This window comes from Miniopterus schreibersii (genome assembly GCF_964146895.1).
Source record: "Miniopterus schreibersii genome assembly, chromosome: 10".
Classification (NCBI taxonomy): Eukaryota; Metazoa; Chordata; class Mammalia; order Chiroptera; family Miniopteridae; genus Miniopterus; species Miniopterus schreibersii.
In genome coordinates this window covers 61247310-61266921 of record NC_138110.1, presented here as the reverse complement: position 1 = coordinate 61266921, position 19612 = coordinate 61247310, and the positions used below count along the sequence as shown (strand labels likewise).

The following is a 19612-nucleotide window of genomic DNA, read 5'->3' as shown; positions in this document are numbered from 1 at the left end:
ATCTCCTGGATCATAGGCCGATGCTCAACCACTGAGCCACGCTGGCTGGGCTAGATTGTATTTTAGGTGCCTTCCTGTCCTGACATTCTGTGAATTCTTTTTACATTAGATTCTAATGATAGGCACATGAGGCCCTTAGAAACCTCATGGACGCTCTTGGATACTCTGTTCAAAGGTACCAATTTGTTCTTCTTTGGTACTTGTGGACAGTAATCTTATATAAATTGGAACAATCTCTTTAGAGGTTTGGCACTGTGATGGTTAATTTTGATGTTGTTAATCCTCACCTGAGAATATTCTTTCCATTGCTTTTCAGGGAAAGTGGAAGGGAGGGAGGAAGGAGGAGAGACACACCAACCAGCTGCCTCCTGCATGCACCCCTACCAGGGGCGGGGAGTGAACCCACAACCCAGGCACGTGCCCTTAACTGGGAATGGAACCCACAACTCCTCGGTCCATGGGCCAACACCCCAACCACTGAGCCACAGAGGCCAGGGCATTAATTCTGTGTCTTAACTTAGGTAGGCCACTATGCCCAGATACTTGGTCAGCTATTATTCGGGATGTTTCTGTGAAAGTGTTTTTTGGAACTCTTACAAATTCCAACTTTGGATCACAGCTAATTTCACTGAAGACCCAGGCCTTCACCAAAACCAGGGAGGAAAGTTTTGAAGATAAGATCATTAGCTCTTTGCAAGGCAGATGACTCTTTAATTCATACATAAAGACAACCGGATGCAGACCTTTTCTTCAGAACCTTTTTTTATTAATCATCTAACCACAGATGTGGTCAGTTTGAACCAAAACAAACTCAAACAAAGGCCTGCCTCATTACAAAACAATAGGGCAAAACCGGAAATGAAGACAGTTTAGCCTCAGTTCTTTTCAGAGTAGACCAAATGTGTATTTATATATAGATGCCCCATTAAAACCTAATTAGCAATGTACCACCACCAAAACCATAGAGGGTAGAAATCTTGTAGGGGACTCCCCACGTGTCATTCACAGAGCCAGCCTCTCCCTCAGTCATAAACAAGCCCTTGCTTTTTGGGGGGAGGGCGATCAGCCTGTATCTTCAGTAATGGCACCACTTGTTTACTCTGGAACTTTGATGGGGAGGTGACTCACTTATTTCCTCCCTGAACCTGAGATGCTAGCCTGTTTGAATTTCTAACAAGTGTCCTGGAAGATAGGTGGTGGAGGTTCCCTTAACAAAGAGTTTACAGGGTAATTGTGTAGGGCTCTTTAAGTACTTAATCCTGTTGTTTGTCAGAAGCCTTTGCACCTGGGCTCCCAAGAAGTAAGCGGGGCCAAATCAGTGCCCTACTGGCCTGTGAGTGAGGTGCTTCTCAGAACAGTCGCTCACAGAAGTAGAGGCAGCAGGGGAAGGGACAAGGTGGAGATGCAGGGGGACAGAAATCAGCTGAAACACTCCATGCTGGTTCTGACTCGCTCCATCTCGTGCAGGAAGCTGTAGAACTGAGGCAAGGTTAATTCTGGGGGAAGAAAATTCAGCTTCAGGTAAATGTTTCCAACTCCACGGACTCATCCAAGAAAATTAATTTCCACCCAGAAATATTTTTTCTTTTTTGGCTTAGTACAACCAAGCAGCTCTTGATGGGTAGTAATAAAAAACTGAGAGCCTTGAACATAGGAAATTTCTCAGCCCCATAAAAAAGGAGGGTAGTTTAAAGGGGCCTAACTCCGGAGCATAAAGATGTCAGGATGCTCCATGTGACTTCTAAAGTAAGAGCTTCTTGCTCTTCCAATCTTTGCATTCCTTTCCCCCCATTTTTCAGAAAGGTTCTTCAACTCTGGGGTCTCCAACCTGCTGATGGCTTATTAATTAATAACCTTTGTACCATCTTTTAGGAGAGGAAAGGCAGTGGTTGTAACACAGCTTAGTAATGACTTTTTTCCTTGAAGAAATGATTTACGGTGGGCTACATGAGCCCACTGAGTGAAGAGAACAGAGAAAAAGGAAAGTTTCAAATGGGAATTCGGACTCACCTATATATAAATTTTCAGTTTGATTTCCTTTTTTAAGCACCAATTTTAACTGATTAAAAAGAAGAAATAAAAAATTTTAAATTAAAATGACAACTGGGCAAAGAAATTCTTGAAACCTGAACTTTCACTTAAACATCAAAGCATCCAGTTTCTAACTTGAGGGTTATACAGGAGCAGCCTGGATTGTCCATCAAAACTCCTAACAGGTCCCACGATTACAAGAACGATCAGACTTTTAAGAACATTACCTGGGTCCTATTAGTAAGCCTGTTGGAGACCATGTCTTTGGCTGCCACATTGCTCTGAACTACACAAGGCACTTGAGTGGAACATCCATTTAATTGGATATTTAAAGAAACCCAAGGTAGGTTTAATAAATTTTAACTAAGTCAAAAATCTACCCATTTTTAATGATCAAGAGAAGACTTACTTGTAAAAAAATACTTCCCACTTTTTCCAGTTCGCTGCTCCCAGAAGTCACTATGACACAAAAGAGAAAATAGTAAGTGGCTGGTTGAGGACCCACTCTGAAGACCCAATCTTGCAGGTTGTGCAGCAGAAGCCACATGGGGGTGAGTATGAGGACAGCAAAATGTGCTTTTCGGGACGTCAACATATCAAAGAGCCACAGATAGAAACAGCTGCTCAATGTGGATGGAAATACAGAGAGGCAGCTGCTGGCCCCAATCGTCTTTGAGGACAGAGGACACCTCTTCCCCACTGAAGCTATCGAAAAGCCTCTGCAACCCAGCCCTACATCACCCAAGGGACCCGAGACTGGCTCTAACTAATTACCTCCAAATTTCCACTCCATATCTATAAGCTGGTTAATCATCAGAGTCTGACCTATGGCCCGTCGAGCAAGGGTGGGGGCATTCTGCTTCCACTGGAACAAAAGCAAAAAGCCAAAGTCATAACAATGGGAAAAATCCTCCCTCTTCATAAAACCCCCCACAGCAACGTTTAGTTATTTATAAAGACAGTGGGAAGGTCTGGTCTTTGTGCACAGATCTAGGGGTTGGGGGAGTATAAAGGGGCAGAAGACAATAGAAATGTTTTCCTTCATTTCCAGGTTTAATCCATGTTGGAACAACAACTGTATGACATTTATGTTTAGTCAAATCAGTGGGGTGCACTAAAAAAGTGCACAAAAATTACAAATGCACTACGTAGTGCAATTTAAAAGCTGGATGCATGTTATTTGCATGAAACCAAATGAAAAACATTAAGCTGGGGAAATGACACATAATGATTGATGGCATTTCCTTAGTGGGCATTTTCCATTTGTTTCTTTTGGTGAAATAAAAGCAAGTGATCTTAATTGACTTTGATTAAGAAGAACTGTGATACCTTTTCAGAAAAGTAAGTGGCTTTCTCTTCACTAAGACCTATGAGAGAACATAGGGAGAATTAATATAATAGAGCTGCAAGGCCTGTCACTCTGAGCAACCTTGGGGATGACCTACCCAAAGTTATGAAATCAGCCCGGACCTGCTCAGCTGTGAGACTCTTCTTCAAAGCACCTGGGAAAAAGGGGAGAAATAAGTTAAATAGGTCAAATCAATTAATCAGTTGACAGTATTTAATGGGCACAACTTATACAACACAGATGACAAAAGGAGTAGGCAAAACTCAGCAAGCTCCGTAAAGATCTCAACCTAGCTGGGGAGAAAAGGCACATTGAGACACGTGGGGAACAAGACAACCATTTTGTTTAATGTACAACACAAGTGTTTACCCCCCACCTTCCCCAAAAGTCTGGAAGACATCAGAGACAGAAGAAAGGCTTGATGAACTTAATAAGGAAGCCAGGCCTAAGGGAAGAGTAAGGCTACCGCTCCCTGCAGCAAAGCGGGGAAAGCTCAGTGGCGGGCTGGGCACAGGACCACAGCCCAGAACTGCACTGTGCAACACATAACCACTGAACACATGTGGTTACTTAAATATATTAAAATTAAATAAAATTTTAAATTCTGTTCCTCAGCCGCAATAGTGATTTCAGGTGCTCAATAGCCACATGGCCCCAGTGGCCACGGTACTGGACAGTGCAGGTTACAGACCATTTCCATCCACATAGTTCTACTGGACAGTGCTGCCTAGAAAACCAGGAAGTACACCCAGATGAACTACACAGTTTGGCCTTTATAATTCACAAGTCCTTTCCCAGGAGAGCATCAAACCTCCCCTCAGAAGCCCTGGAACACTCCCCTGTGGGGGCTGCTTTGTTTTGGCCGCAAGCTCCAATTCCTGAAAGCAAAGTGTTGCCAGGAATCTGGGCGTCTCAATGATGAACCTGCAGGCTACAGCCCAGGGTCACAATTTGGCAACTGATCTAAAATTTTCCACTTCTTAGTCTTCCAGAAGATGACTAATTAAATATGAAGACATCCACCACCATCCAGGGAGGGCACTGAAGTAATGCTCTGAAACCAAGTCCCCACCCCCATCTCACTCCAGAAAAACAATCCTAAAGGTTGTTGTCCCTGCAAAATAAACCATGTAAACAAAGGGAGGAAATCTTTTATCTCCAAAATCAGTCACAGCAAGGAAGCCACAGGAAAATAAAAAAAGGCAAGACCCCAGGAAACCTTGGCCATAAAGGCCTTCCAAGAAGGGGGTCACTTCCTAGCCAATCCAATGAACTCAAACTATCACATGTACAGCTCCTTCATATATACTCAGCTCAAACCCAACATTTTGCTTGATGATCCCAAAGTACTCTGAAGTGGGCATTATTATTGAAACCTTTAACTTACCAGGAAAGTAAAGATCAAGCTTTTGGGGGAGAAAATTTGGAAAATGTACAGTCAACAACTGTACTGCCAAGAATTCACCCAACAGAGTCACCCCAAAAGTACCCTGAGAACGTAGGAAGCTCCTTAGCAATGTCAGTAGTAGAGATTAAAAAGTCAGGAACAATGGGCTGCTTTTGGTGCATCCACACAGCAGCTTGGATGTCAAGGTGATTTTGTTAAAACTTAATTCAGACCATGGCTCTCCTCTGCTGCTCAAAACCCTCTAATAGCTCTGGTTGCACTTACATTGAAATCCAAAGCACTTACAATGCCCTGCACAAAGTGGCCTCCTCTAGAACACCTCAGCTCTCTCCCTTGCTTACTATGCTTTTCCTATAACATCTCAGGCAGGTTTCTACCTCTAGGCACTTGCCCTTGCGGTTCCTTCTGCTGGGAACAGTCTTCCTCAAATCAGCACATGGTTCATTCCCTCACTTCCTTCTGGTCTCTGCTTGAATCTCACCTCCTAAAGGCTTCCCTGACCACTCTATTTTGAGTGGCACTGCCTTCACTTGTAACCTGTACTGCTGCACTTTTCTGTATTGCATTTATAACTACCCACATTTAAAAAAAATTTTATTGATTGATTGATTTTAAAAGGAGAGACAGACAGACATTGATTTGTTGTTCCACTTACTTACGCATTCATTGCTTGATTCTTGTATGTGCCCTGACTGGGGATCAACCGACAACCTTGGCATATTAAGGTGACAATTTAATCAACTGAGCTACCCGGCCAGGGCTATAACACCCCAGTTTTGTTAAACATTTGTCAATTTTTCTACTAGAATGTCAGTCTGACAAGAACTTGGTCTACTTTGTGCACTGCTGTCCCCCAAGCTCCTAGAAAAGTGTCTGGCACTATTTATTGGGTAGCACTAAAGAAAATATTCTGAATGAAAGAATCCATACAATGGAACACTATGTAGCCTTTAGAAAGGAGATAGCTCTCGCTGTGAATTTGCAAAATGTAATTTAAAAAGGAAAGAACAGTTTGCACAGTATGATCCTTTGTGTGAAGACAGTATGATACTCTTATTTATAACTGTAATTATACCCTCATCCAAGAGTTAGCAGCAGATGTAAGGCACATTTTTCCTGAACACATCCACTTAAAAGTGGGTATCTTTGGAGAAAGGAACTGGGTGAGACTTTTCTGCCTTTCTAACATTTTAAAATTTTCTAGATGGCCTTGGCTGGTGTGGCTTAGCTGGTTGAGTGCCATCCCGTGACGGTTCTCCTCTTAGCCAGGGCACATGCCCAGGATGCGGGATCAATCCCAGGTAGGGGTGCATGAGGGAGGCAGCTGACCACTGTCTCTCTCTCACATCAATGTTCCTTTCTCCCTCTCTCTTCCTCTCTAAATATCAATAAAAACATATTTAAAAATAAGTAAAATTTTCTAGTTGCACGTAGGTTTTTTAAATATAAAAGTGGTAAAATTGTGAGCCATTTTTGTTTCCTTTCTTGTATTTTTCTTTCATTAAAAAATAAATGTTACTTAATTAAAAAATAAAATAAAAAAACAATTAAATGAATTGTCCAGGCCATAACAGCTGGCAAATAGCAGAGACAAGTAGCTTATAGGCCAGAGTGTCCCCAAACCTAAGCTCTTTCTACATCAGGTCATTCTGAGATGCTGTCCCAGTGAAGCAATACCAGGCAATGCCTTGACAGTGACTGATAACAAACACTCCCAAATGCAGGGACCAAAGGGTAAGTTCTCCATCCTGCCATTACCTCTGCCAGGCAGAAGTCATACTTAAAAATATAGTATTTGTGCCCTGGCTGGTGTTCTCATTGGTTAGAGAGCCGGTCCGTGCACCAAAGAGTTGCAGGTTCAATTCCTGGTCAAGGGCATGTACCTGGGTTGCCAGTTTGATCCCTACCCCGGTCAGGGCGGGTCTGGGAGGCAACCAATCGATGTGTCTGTGTCACATCGAGTCTCTCTCTCTCCCTCTCCCTCCCCTCCTTCCTTCTACTCTAAAAATCAATGGAAAAAATATCCTCAGGTGAGGATTGGCAAATATATATATTTGAGGCCTAGCATGCCCACAGCCACAACAAGTTAGGTCTCATACTAGGCCTCATGCAGGACCTCAAGCCCTTAATCCATTCCTTCCTTCCATTCATTCATTTATTTTTTAGATCTAATTGACATATGACACTGTGTAAGTTTAAGGTGTTGATTTGATACATTTATATATTGCAATATGATTGCCACCATAATATCAGCTAACACTACTATCATGTCACATAATTATCATTTCTTTTTTGTGGTGAAAACATTTAAGATCTAGTCTCAGCAATTTTGGAGTTTATAATAGACAGGCCTGCAGCCTAGACCCTACACCAGACAGAAAACTGTGTGAACTCCAGGGCTGGCATCATCAGCACATGTTAGTTGATGAAATTTGAGAATGTCCTTCTTTAAACACAGGTAACCATCAGGGATGGTTTATAAATTCCTTAGCACAAATTTCCACTGGAATGGTTGCCTTAGGCAAAACTTCATTGCCATCAAACAGTATGCTGTATAAGACAGAGGTGTGTATGAAGGTAAGGATTTCAGTTTTGCCAGGGAACAGTTGGAAAATGAGCAAACATTGTTCTTCTAGCCGAAAATCTATATAAGCTTATTCAGTACAATAAAGGAAGCCCAAGGAACAGAAATAAGCCTTGGTGAAAATTCCTGGACGGATATGGGAGAGGATGATGAACTGTATTCATTCAGTGATTACAGACCCCGAAGGCTCGCCCCCTGAATCCACCCCTGCAAGGCTCTTAGGGGAACAGAGGTCCTGGTCTCTGTACGTGGATTTACTGAGCACCTGCTATATGCCAGCACTATGCTGGACTCTGAGAAACATCACTGAACCAAAAAGACAACCGCTGTCTTCATTAGGCCTACATTCTACTGGGAGGAGAAAACCATAACTATAATGTAACAAATAAGTGAGCCATGTATATTATAAGGTGAAAAGTGCTACAGAGAAAAGTAATAGAGCAGGTTAAGCTTGGAAATCCTGGGGTTTCCAACAGTTGATCCAAAGGTTGTTCAACAGTTGATTAAATACTATTTGTAACTATTTTTCAATCCTGATTTCCCCCCCTAGACAGAAAGAATCCCTTTGGGAGTGGGAAAAGGGAGTTAACACTTTTTCTTAAAAAATAAACAAACAAAATAAAAAACAAGGACCAGCAAAGCATTAAAATAAAAAACAGCCCGGCCAGGCATGGCTCAGCGGTTGAGCGTCGACCTAGGATCCAGGTGATTGGGGTTCGATTCCTGGTCAGGGCACATGCCCGGGTTGTGGGCTCGATCAATGGCTCTCTCATCATTGATGTTTCTATCTCTCTCTCTCCCTCTCCTTTCCTCTCTCTGAAATCAATAAAGATATATTTAAAAAACAAAAACAAACAAAAAACAGTCTTTGCCTGGCCGGCATGGCTCAGCAGTTGAGCATCAACCTAGGATCCAGGAGATTGCGGTTTGATTCCCGGTCAGGGCTTGATCCCCAGTTGGAGGCATGCAGGAGGCAGCCTATCAATGACTTTCTCTCATCATTGATGTTTCTCTCTCTCTCCCTCTCCCTTCTTCTCTCTGAAATCAATAAAGATATATTTAAAAACAAAACAAACAACAGTCTTAAAAAGTGGCCCTACTACCAAGTTATCTGTAATCTTATCCAGGAGACTACTCATCATGATAATGACAATCATATTAGTGGTGCAGCTACCACTTACTGAAGTGAGCATTTTACATTTATTATCTTTCTCCATTCTTATAACAATGTATGAGGTACTCATATTAGCTATGCTTTATCCCTGAAAAAACTGATTCTCAGAGAGGTTCAGTAACTTGGCTCAAGGTCTCAGAGCTGTTAAGTAGCCATAGTGACAAGTAAGCATACAAAGGCAACCCAGCAACCAAATGCAATGTAGGGGCCAACTATAAACAAACAAAATGCAGATAAGGGGGAAATATGAACCCTGACTGCATATTTTAATTTTAGATACGATAATGGCATTGTGGTTTGATAAGGGTTTGAAAAAGTCCTTCTAGAAATACATAACTAGGTATTTAGGAATTCATTCATCATGATATGATGTCTGAGGGATTTAGATTTGCTTTAAAATAATTGTTTGGAGAGCAGCCTGAGGTGAAGTGGGTGGGATACAGATGAAACAATTTTGCCATGGGCTGATTAACTGCTGAAGTCAGGTGTTTTTTAATTACATACTAAATAGTATAAGATAAACATTAAAAAATTCCACTAGGCTTTAACTCAAACAAGACAGGTTCAAAGCAAGTCATTTCTCTTCTGTTAGGACTCTCTTTATCTCCAACACCAAGATTAGACTAGATTATCACTTTACAAAGTTCTTACCTGACCCTCCCTGTGACAAAAAATAAAGGGTTCCATGATTAACTGTTTTACAGATACTGGTTAAGCAGGATTTTTCAGAGACTGAGATTGTTAATGTGTGTGAATCTCCAAGGTTCCAAGGCTAGGGAGGTGGGGAGACAGTATCTTCTGACTCTGCCTGGCCACTGAAGCCTTTTCTAAATGAAAACACAAATGTGGGGACCTAGCTGCTGTTGCAGAATAGTTACAGCGTTGGCCCAAGCACCAAAGGATTGAAGGTTTAATTCCTGGTCAAGGGCAGGTACCTGGGTTGCAGGTTTGATCCCCAGCACCAGTGTGTGTGTGTGTGGGGGGGTGCGGGAGGCAACTAATTGAATGGTGTGTCTGTGTGCGTCTCTCTCACATCGATGTTTCTCTCTCTCCCCTCCCCTCCCCTCCTCCCTCCCTCCATCTCTTCCACTCTCTCTAAAAATCAATTGAAAAAATATCCTCAGGTGAGAATTAAAGAAAAAAAAAAAGAAAGAAAACACAAATTTGGGGAAGACTGATCTGGAGGGTTCCTGAGGCCCCTTCAGCTCTAACCAGCTATGCTTCGACCCTGAGGTCTAACTGCACAGGCAGGACCAGGCTGAGGCAAGAGGAAGAGGAGGAGGGTCCTACATTTCAGACTGGGAAAGGCCTTGAATACCAAATTAAGGACTGCAGGCTTCATTACGTGAATAGCTGAGAGGAGCAACACGTTCCACACTGTGCAGTAGACGTGTACTCCAGGGCAAACTGGAATCTGGGATGGGAGAGCAGACATGAAGATGGTGCTGCCACAATCAGGTACAAAAAGGCCAAGAACTTGCTCTGGGATGGCGGCCTCTGGGGCTGGAACGAAAACGACACATGACTAAGGGATGCGGAAGAGGCCAAGAGACTGACAAGCTACAAGGTCGGATGCTTAGGAGTCACTTTAGCAGTGGAGAATTCAAGTAGGAAAACTCTGCAGGAAGACAAAGGTCAGGCTGCATAGGAACAAAAAGTACAGTGAAATAATCTGTTGAGAGCTGAGAAGTACAGCAAACCTGAGACTTCCGTTCTAGAATTTGAAAAGCTTGAAAGCTTTGGGGCACTAAATAATCAAGAAGTGAATTCAGATCCTCTCCATGAGATGAAGGAAAATTTTATTTTATAACCTGATATTGAGGCATGGGGCTGAAACTAACTGAACTATCAACAAATAAAGCTAAAGTTTAACAAGTACTGTACTGAGTGCTTTATATATATTAACTCACTTATTCCTAATGCCACTGCCATAAACTGCTCTTATTACTCCATTTTTCAGATAAGAAACTGAGCCTCCAAGAGGCTGGTTTGTCCAAGGTCAAATAACTCCATTAGGTGATGTGAACAACACCCAAACTCAGTGAGCCTCCAAAAGCCCAGGCTGGACTGGCATGCTGAGTTCTTCAGTGTTCTCTGTATCAATAGAAAACGACCTTCTAGAATCAATCCTGCTTGAAAAACACCCAACCTTCCACGAGGGCAATGGGTGGAAAAAAGGGGACATCTATAATTCTTTCAACAACAAAATTAAAAAAAAAAGCAACAATCGCACAAAGAGAATCATAAAATCTCACAGTTGAAAACTTCAGAGATGTTCCGATTCAAGCCTCCAGAACCTCTGGAGCACAAGACGGGGCAAAAGAAAGAGATCTGCACTAAGATATGGGAAGACACCCAACAGGAACAAACAAACTTAACACCCCAACTTTCAGTGCACCATTTGGCTGAAAGCCTGGGAAGATCAGCTTATTAGTGATTTTTAAACTGTGCAAACCAGGGATGCTGTTTTACTCCTCTCAGCTTTGTTAACATTTACTGATTTTTAAGACTAGGCTCAAATGTTGCCTCTCTTTAAATAAAATTAACTTTAAATTGCCAAATTACTTCTAGCAAATTTTCAGAGAGTACATAGCCAAAAATAAACACTCAAAACAACCTGCAGTCCTGCCACCCACTACTGGGCACTACTACTTTTATTAAACAGTATATTGTGAAAGGTTTTCTGTATCATTACATTTTCCTCAACAACATCTTTTTAAATTACTACATAATTTGAAAAACAAGACCAACCTTTTACTGAGGTACTGTTTTAAGCATTTTATTTACATGATCTCAATGTTCAAAACAAGCCCCACCCACACACCAAAAAAACACACACACAAAAAACTAAACCTTAGATGCAGGGGTGCTGCTAACGATGGGTTGTTGATAGGGGCTGGGAGAGATGGGTGCCTGGCCAAAGTCACACTACTTATCAAGTGACAGACTGGGATTCACACTCAGGTCCATCTAACTTAGAACCGTGATTCTTGGCCACCAAAATATCCCCTGGTAAAAATGGACCACAACTCCTTACACCAATCTCCAGTTGTTTCTAATTTTTCTCTATCATATACAGTGCTACAATGGACATCCCTACAGTCACACCTTTCTGATCTCCTTCCTCCTGGCTAGAAAATTCCTGACTGCTCTAGGCAAACTCTGCTTCTCAAACCATGTGTACCTTTTTTGTTTTCAATCCATCACAGATCAACATTTTTGTATAATACAATGAAAATTAATTCCTAGAAACAGGAAATGAAAACCACATATAAAATACAAGCCCCAAATGATTAAAACAATAAATTTATGTTACAAATACTTTATCACATTAAAAACACACACACACCAAGCACTGTGTTAAAAAAATAGATTTTAGAGACTTGGTCAAATTGCTATAAAAGTTTCTAAATGCTAACTCTCAATTTTTGTGTTTACTGTGTAAAGGACCAGATAACATTTTGGGGACGGAAGCCAGGATGCAGACTACACTTTGAACTGCAACGCTATTACACTCTACTAGGGTTATCTGTTGACCTGGCTTCCCTCCCTGGACTGTGATTCCCGCCCATGTCTGGTTCACTACAGAATGCTCTGGCTCACTGCCCAGAGCACGCCTGCCTACTCTGTGGACTGGAGGAATGTTCAAGGAATGTCTCTGACCTCAGCTGCTGAGAGGCTACTCACCATTTGGAACGAGAAGGAGGCTTTTCACGATGCTTCTGAGGGGGCCAAGACTGATCTGATTGGTGGTGGCAAATTCAGAGAGCTGAGCCAGAAACCTTTCCACCTGCAGAAAGGGAGCAGCACAAATGAGGCCTTCACCTGCTAAGCATCTCAGGGCTGTAGACCTCACTCGGGAACTCTCCTTATCACAAAATACTTTACCTCTTTTGGCTCAGTTAGGAAGTGAAATAGCACTTCTGTCAGGGCTGAGAACTGCTGTGAAGACAGTAACACAGAACGTCAGTAAAATTCTACTCCTGGTCAGTGTTCCCACATCCCATCCAACCATAGACCATTAAGGGAGAAAAGAATCACACACAGGTGTTGATCATCTTAAAGTTACAAATGTTCACAATACCTACCACCAGTGTCAAAAAATCTGTGTCACTATATCCAAAAAGCTTGTATATTTTATTGGGATACTTGAGAGATATATATTGAGACTGAGTGTGCACGCACATGTGCTCACATACATCTCAAGGGTCCAAATGTACGGGAGAAGGCGCGCACACATACACACACACAGCCTAAAAGGGAAATTCACTGTAACATTAATGGCAGTAGCTTCTTTTGTTTGTTTATACTTCCACATATTAGTCAAACATAAGCCAATCCAAATATATAAATTCTTCTCCCCCCACCTGACACAAATGGTAACATACCCTACAAACTTTTTTTGAACCTTGCTTTTTAAAAGCAGTTACTTTTGTGTGGTGAAATTCTGGGTGATTTTTATTTTCTTCTGTTTTGTCTATCCACATTTCTGGGTGTTTCCCCCACAGAAACATTGTGTGTGTGTGTATACATACATACATACATACATACATACATACATACATATAAAACAGTAAAGTTTAACACTTTATTATACATTGTCTTAGACCAGTCTCTTATTACTTTGTGCATGTAAATCTTCTCTTTATTGGTATTATATTTTTAAGGGCTGAATATCTGTGTCCCCAAAAATTCATATGTTGAATTTATTACTGTATTTGGAGATAAAGCCTATGAGGAGGTAAAGAAAGTCAAATGTGGTCACAAAGGTGGGGCCCTAATCCCATAGCGCTGGTGTCCTTGGAAGAGGAAGAGACATCAGAGCTCTCTCTCTCTGAGAGACACATATCATATGAGGACACATGAGATGGCAGCCATCTGCACGCCAGGAAGAGAGCTCTCACCAGCAACTAAATCTGTTGGCACCTTGATCTAGGATTTACCAGCCCCCAGAACTGTGAGAAATAAATTTCTGTTGTTAAAGCCATGTAGTCTGTGCTATTTTGTTATAGCCGCCCAAGCAGACTGAGACTTATGTCATTATTTTCCCAAGTTCCCTCCCAGTGGAGTGTATGTGGCACAGTGGGGAAAATAATTTAAAAGACCCAGCCCGGCCAGGTGTGGCTCAGCAGTTGAGCATTGACCTAGGATCTAGGAGATCATGGATTGATTCCCGGTCAGGGCACATGCCCGGGTTGTGGGCTTGATCCCCAGGGCGTGCAGGAGGCAGCCGATCAATGACGACTTTCTCATCATTAATGTTTTTATCTCTTCCTTCCTCTCTGAAATCAATAAAGATACATTAAAAAAAAAAAAAAAAAAGAATTTAAAAGACCCAGATGTGAATCAGTGTTTTGCTACTTACCCCACCACGTGATTCTGGGCCAGTCACTTAGCCTCTGTGTCTCAGTCCCCATAGAAAAACAAAGGTAATAATACATAGCTTCTAGAACATACTAAAGGTGGCATATGCAAAGTGCCAAGCTAGAGGCTAAACAAACTGTAGCAATTATCATAGCCATAACCATTAGATCCACCTTCCTGAAGCAATACAACTTAAAAAATAAAGGTTACAAGCAGATACTTCAGCTCAAAGTCCCCAAAGCTGTACATGTAATATGATTGTTGAGTGTACCTGCCCCTTTGCTATGAGCCACGAAATTCCACACAAACCCCTGGCATAGTTCTGTATTATTTTACTCTAAAATGTATTCTCTTTTAAAACTAGTCTTTGAGGCCCTGGCCGGGTAGCTCAGTTAATTAGAGCGTTGTCACGATATACCAAGGTTCCCGGGCTGATCCCTGGTCAGAATGCATAAATAAGTGGAATAACAAATCAGTGCTCCTCTCTCTTTCCCTTCCTCTCTTCCTAAAATCAATCAATAAATAAAAAATTTAAAAACAAAAGAAACCCTAGTCTTTGAAAATATAAAACCAATACATGTGCAAGGTTTTTAAAAGACCCAACTAGCATAAAAGATTATAAAATAAAACATTTCTCTTTCTCCCTGCCCTCTACCTCAGTCCTACTCCCCATATGGAGTTATTGCCAACACCTCTGTGGCTTTCCTATCATTTTTTTCCTTTTAATTTCTTTTAAATATAAATGCAATCATACTGAACCCACTCCCTGCACCTTGCCTTTTTTCACTCAATTTTATCAGAGATCAATCATGTCAACAGATATAAGTGTACCAACTCTTTTAACAACTGCGTGGCATTCAGCTGTATAGTTAGCATAATTTAGCTTCCTAAAGATGAACATTAGTTTGTGTGTGTTGTTCGTATTATTAAACAATTCTGCAATGACTATCCTCCCACGTATTTCTTTATGACATATGTAAGATAAGTTCTTAAAAGTACCCAAGGTCAAAGGATATATGCATTTTTTAAATTCTGAGAAAATGCTGTCAAACTACCTTGCGAAGAAGTTGCACAGATTTACACTCCTGGAAGTAAGTGTCCGCTCTCTCAAAACTTCCAAACATTTTAACCAATGCTGATCTAGGCGTTGTCTTTCTCCAGTATTTTTGAGAATAATTTGGGTATTAGCCTTAACTAACTTCTGATTCTATATAGTAAAAACAATAATCAGGACTGGATTGAGAATGTGTCCTCAAACTACTTGTGGGTTTCTCTTTACTTCTGCACAAATCTGTGGAACTATCAGATCTTTGGCCAACTGAATTTCCTATGCTACCCAGGGCCTCTAAAAAAAAAAAAAAAAAGGGCAGCTCAGAAGCCCTCCAACTGCTTTGCCATTTCCAGGCCTCAGCCTAGCACTAGGCTCAACCCCCTTGTGAGGTCTCATCCCCCACTTCTCCTCTCAATAGGGGCCTCAAGCTAATCTGGTCTGTCAGCTGTTACAGGCCCCTATCCCTATCTTCACTTTCCCAAACCCTCCTGGTCCTTCAAAGCCTAGGACAAGATACTAGGACACTTCCAACAAGAAAGGGACCTACCCAGATTCTTAACCTCCCTCTTGGAACTTAGCCTGGGGGCACTTAGAATTTTCAATCCAGATAAGGAACAAGTCTTGGCAGAGGTTCTCTGCATGGCTTTGTATGGTCACAGCACCTTAATTATTGTAAGGGCACAGTAAATATTTGTTGAATAAATCTTCTTTGAATACTTTCCCCCATTCTTTGCCTTTGTATCTGCATAGCTGTCTCTCCCTGGAATGCTCACCTGCCTGTGACTATCCACGAAATCAAAACCTTAATTATTCTTACCAGTAAACAAATGAAAAGGTGCTCCAGATCATTCCAGAACAGAGAAATGCAAATTAGTAAAACAAAGAAATACCGCTGTGAATTTTTTTCACTTATCAGATCTTCAAAAAAAAAGTTTGATGACATCAGTTCTGGTCAAAGTACAAGAAAACACAAATGTTCACACACTGCTGATGAGAGGATAGACTGGAGCAACATTTTTGGAGGGCAATTTGGCAATCTGCATCTAATTTTTAAAGTGTATTTATTTATTTAAGAGAGAGAGAAAGGGAGGGAGGGAGGGCGGGAGGGAGACATCGACTTGTTGTCCCACTTATTTATGAGTTAATTAGTTGATTCGTGTATGTGCCCTGACTGGGGAGCCAACGCACAACATTCTTAATCAACTGAGCTACCTGGCCAGGGCTGCATTTAATTTTTAAATGACCATGCCCCTTGACCTAATAATTCCATTGCAAGTGCACCCTTCAGATATGTTCAGAAAGTAATCCCAGACACATTTACACAAAGCAGTTTGTTGACAGCACTGTTCACAAAAATAAAAAACTGAAAACAACTTGAATGTCTAATAGGAGATTGGCTAAATGAATTATGGTAGATCCATTTCAAGGAATATCACACAATCCCTTTAATGAAAAAAAAATTTTTTTAAAGGATACTTATATGTAAGGATAGGGGCCTATAAATAAATGGTGATGCCGACATTAATAAGATTCTTTTTCTCCTTTAGTCCTGGGCCACAGATTTCCAAAAAAAAAGATGCAGACTTTTTTTCATCATAGGTATACAAGAAACTATTAAAATGACTATTTCTGGGGCAAGAGAAATAGGTGTTTTGTTTTTATTTTATACCTTCAGATACTGTTGGAATTTTCTAATGTGTGTGTTGCTTTCATTTATAGCTAGGTGGGAGCATTGTAGGCCATCTGTTTTCTTCTTTATATTTTTCTGAATTTCCTCTCCCATAACCATTCTAAAACTGATTACTTTTTAATCTCACCTATTTTCAAGGCTCCACATTACCTAGGACTGAGCACAGGCAGTAGAGAGCACATGCAGATACACTTAGTACTGTATTGCATCTCCACTGCTGACCAGCTCTCACAGATCACAACTTCCCCAGCACAACAGGCTTTGTAAACCTCACCGGGTTTAGTGGCTAGTTGGTATGTAACAGGCATTCAGATAAATATCCGCTGAATGAGCAATGAATGAATGGTGATGCTGACATTAATAAAATGATTCTTTTTCTCCTGTAGTCCTGGGCCACAGGCTTAAAAAGAAATTCAGCTAATAGAGTATTCGAAAAAGTTTGATCCCCCAATAAAAGGGGGAAAAAATGGCCCGCTGGTGAGTTGCTAAGTTGTTTATCAGGAAAAAGCATTCTGTATTAAAAGCAAAGGTAAAGGTCTAGAGTATGTTTCAAGGTTAGAAAATGCGTCAAGCCCTGATCTTAAAGGAAATGGTCTGTATTTTCCAAGACTGCCATGTTGGAGGTAACCTTAGGGATCATACAATCCAGTAGCTTAAAGGTTTTTTTAAAAAAATTATTAAAGTACAGTTGGCATACAATATTGCATTAGTTTCGGGTGGATGCTTAAAGCTTTTTTGACGCAGAATCTGTTTTACTCTGCAAATGGAAGTCTTCTAGAAAACGCCTACTCATAAACAAGAAAGAGCTGAGCTACCTGGTTTGTGAGTTCATCTGCAAAGCCCACTCTAGTGTGTTTAATTCCCGGGGATCTGAAATCAGACATCTGGTCCTGAATTCCTGGCTCCATCACTTCCGGGCTGCCTGACTATACTCTGGTCACTTTGGCCCTGGCGTGGTCCCTTGGTGTAGTGTTACCTGGTGCCCAGAAAGGTCGTGGGTTCAGTTCCTGGTCAGGGCACATGCCCAGGTTCGGGGCTCCATCCCCCTTAAGGGTGCGTGAGGGAGGAAGCCAAGTGATGTTTCTCTCTCTTTCCCTCTCTAAAAATCAATAAAAAACATATTTAAACACACGCACAGAACTGGTCACTTTATTTCCCTGAACCACTTTTCTTACCCGTAAAATGGGAATAAAGTTAGCAACTAACTTTTAGGGTTGCTCGCCATTGAGCAGGTAAAACACCACCTGGCACCTGGTACACGATCAGTGAATAAGTGACAGCTGTAGTGCCGTTGCCTCATCTGTGAAACGGGGTTTGTAGCAGTACCGACCCGGAGGGCGGTTCGCGCACATGAAGCCCTGGGAAGGGCGCGGTGCGGCGCGGCAGCCACTGGCCGGGTGTCCACAAAGCACCCGGAAAGTGCAGTCTAACCAGAGGCGGCTGCGAGTGCACAATACCCCGGAGTCAGGAAACAGAGCCAAGAAGTCAAGCGTCTCGTCGGTATTTCTAGGTGGATTACACGCTGAAATATTCTGATATAGTGGATTAGGAATAAACATTAACTTCCCGTCTCTTTCTCATGTTTAAATGGGGCTCTACGAAGACGTGCAATTAGACGCGCGGCTCGCAACTCATCCCCAGCGGACACGGCGGCCCGAGACGCGGCTGTCAGCGCCGCCCCGGGAGCGCGCAGCGAGCCGCGGGGACCGCGGGGGACGCGGCGGCCCCGCCTCCCGGGAAGTCACAGGCCGGGGGGGCGGGGGCCGGCGCCTCCGCAGCGCGGGCCGGGAGCGCCGATCAGCCCGTCTGCTCCCGCTGCCTCGGCGGCGTCGAGGGCCGCGCAACCCGCACCCGGCAGGGCGCCCCAGGGCTGACCGGCGGGCGCCGGGAGAGGGACGAGAGGGCTCTGCCAGCTCCGCTACCGCGACCGGGCCCTGCTGCGGGGCGGACGGCGTTCCCTTTCCCGGCGAGCGCGCGGGGGCGCCGCCACCAGGCCCGCAGAGCCCCGCGCCCGGCGGTTTCTCTCGCCCGCCTCGGCCTCCCTCCTAAACGTCTCAGGCCCTCCCCGGCCACCAGAAGCCGCCGCCCCCGGGCCCTCAGCCTCGCAACGCCCCCAGGCTATCACTTAGTTCCCCGAACGCCCCTCAGCCCCGTCGGAGGCCCCAGGCCCCCCCCGCCCCGAGCGCTCCGCTCGCCCTCAGGCCCCCGACGCCCCTCGGCCCGCGAGCCCTCCTCAGCGGTTCCGCTCAGCCCCTCCCCCGCCGCGCGCACGCGGGGCGCCCGGCCGCCTTCCTCCGCGCCGCAGCCCCCGCCGCCCGCCGCGCCCACCTGCGCGCCCAGCTGGTTCAGCTGCTGCATGTCGCCGCCCACAGCCTCGGGCACCGGGCCCTGCGTGCAGTGCAGGCGGCCCATGGCGGCCCCCGGCCCGCGCCGCTCCGCCGCCGCCCCAGCTTCCTCCTCGGCCGCCGCCTGGCAGCGCTTCCGCAGCCGCACTTTCGCCACCGGCCGCCGCCGCCGCGGCGCTCCTCCCCCGGCCGCCGGGAGCCGGGCGGGGCGCCCTCGCCGAGCCGCGGACACGCGCGAGCCCCGCGGTGTGGGGCGGGGCGCCCTCGCGGACGCGCGCAGACCGCGGGGCCCGGCGTCCGGGAGGAGCCCCTGCGCCCAGTGGAAGTGCCCGAGGACCACAGGGGTCACACGGGGGTCCCTGCCGGCCGTCCCGGGGGCCTCCCTTTCACCGTCCCCACAGGACCTCTGGGCGGCTAATCCGAATTGTTTGGCACGCAGCCTGGCGCGCGGGGCGTCCTGCACCAGCGGCTCCCCGCTCCGGCCGCGGCGCTCAGCAGACAGTCGCTGCCGGCCCCGCGCGCCAGGCTCCGCGGCTGCAGACGCCGCGCAGCGGGCCCAGTGCCCGCGGCCCGCGCGGGGAGGGCCTCCGGCATCTGCCCGGCTTACTCCAGGCTGG

The 19612-nt window shown here is 44.3% G+C and overlaps 1 protein-coding gene across 2 annotated transcripts; it reads right to left on the bottom strand.

Moving 5' to 3' along the window:
- Positions 1-744: 744 nt before the first annotated feature.
- Positions 745-19174, bottom strand: COMMD7 (COMM domain containing 7). Of its 2 annotated transcripts, none has more exons than XM_081148611.1 (9): positions 18979-19174; positions 12434-12487; positions 12233-12335; positions 3477-3533; positions 3361-3398; positions 2806-2896; positions 2441-2490; positions 2011-2059; positions 745-1496 (listed from the first exon to the last, which is right to left on the bottom strand). In XM_081148611.1, exons 1-9 carry the CDS (start codon positions 19060-19062, stop codon positions 1420-1422), a joined length of 603 nt encoding a protein of 200 aa, XP_081004737.1. In that variant the 5' UTR covers positions 19063-19174; the 3' UTR covers positions 745-1419. The 2 variants fall into 2 exon arrangements, with proteins under 2 accessions (XP_081004737.1, XP_081004736.1); XM_081148610.1 differs by having other exon boundaries at positions 12434-12484; positions 18979-19162.
- Between the last annotated feature and the right edge of the window lie 438 nt (positions 19175-19612).

Bases quoted from the DNA above. Each gene is read 5' to 3' on its own strand.
- COMMD7 (XM_081148611.1), bottom strand. From the start codon at position 19,062: ATGGGCCGCCTGCACTGCACGCAGGGCCCGGTGCCCGAGGCTGTGGGC. The intron at 3,534-12,232 runs GTGAGTAGCCTC...CCTTTTTCCCAG, and splicing joins CCTCCTTCTCGTTCCAAATG to GTGCTTTGAAGAAGAGTCTC. The intron at 3,399-3,476 runs GTAGGTCATCCC...GTTCTCTCATAG, and splicing joins GGCTGATTTCATAACTTTGG to GTCTTAGTGAAGAGAAAGCC.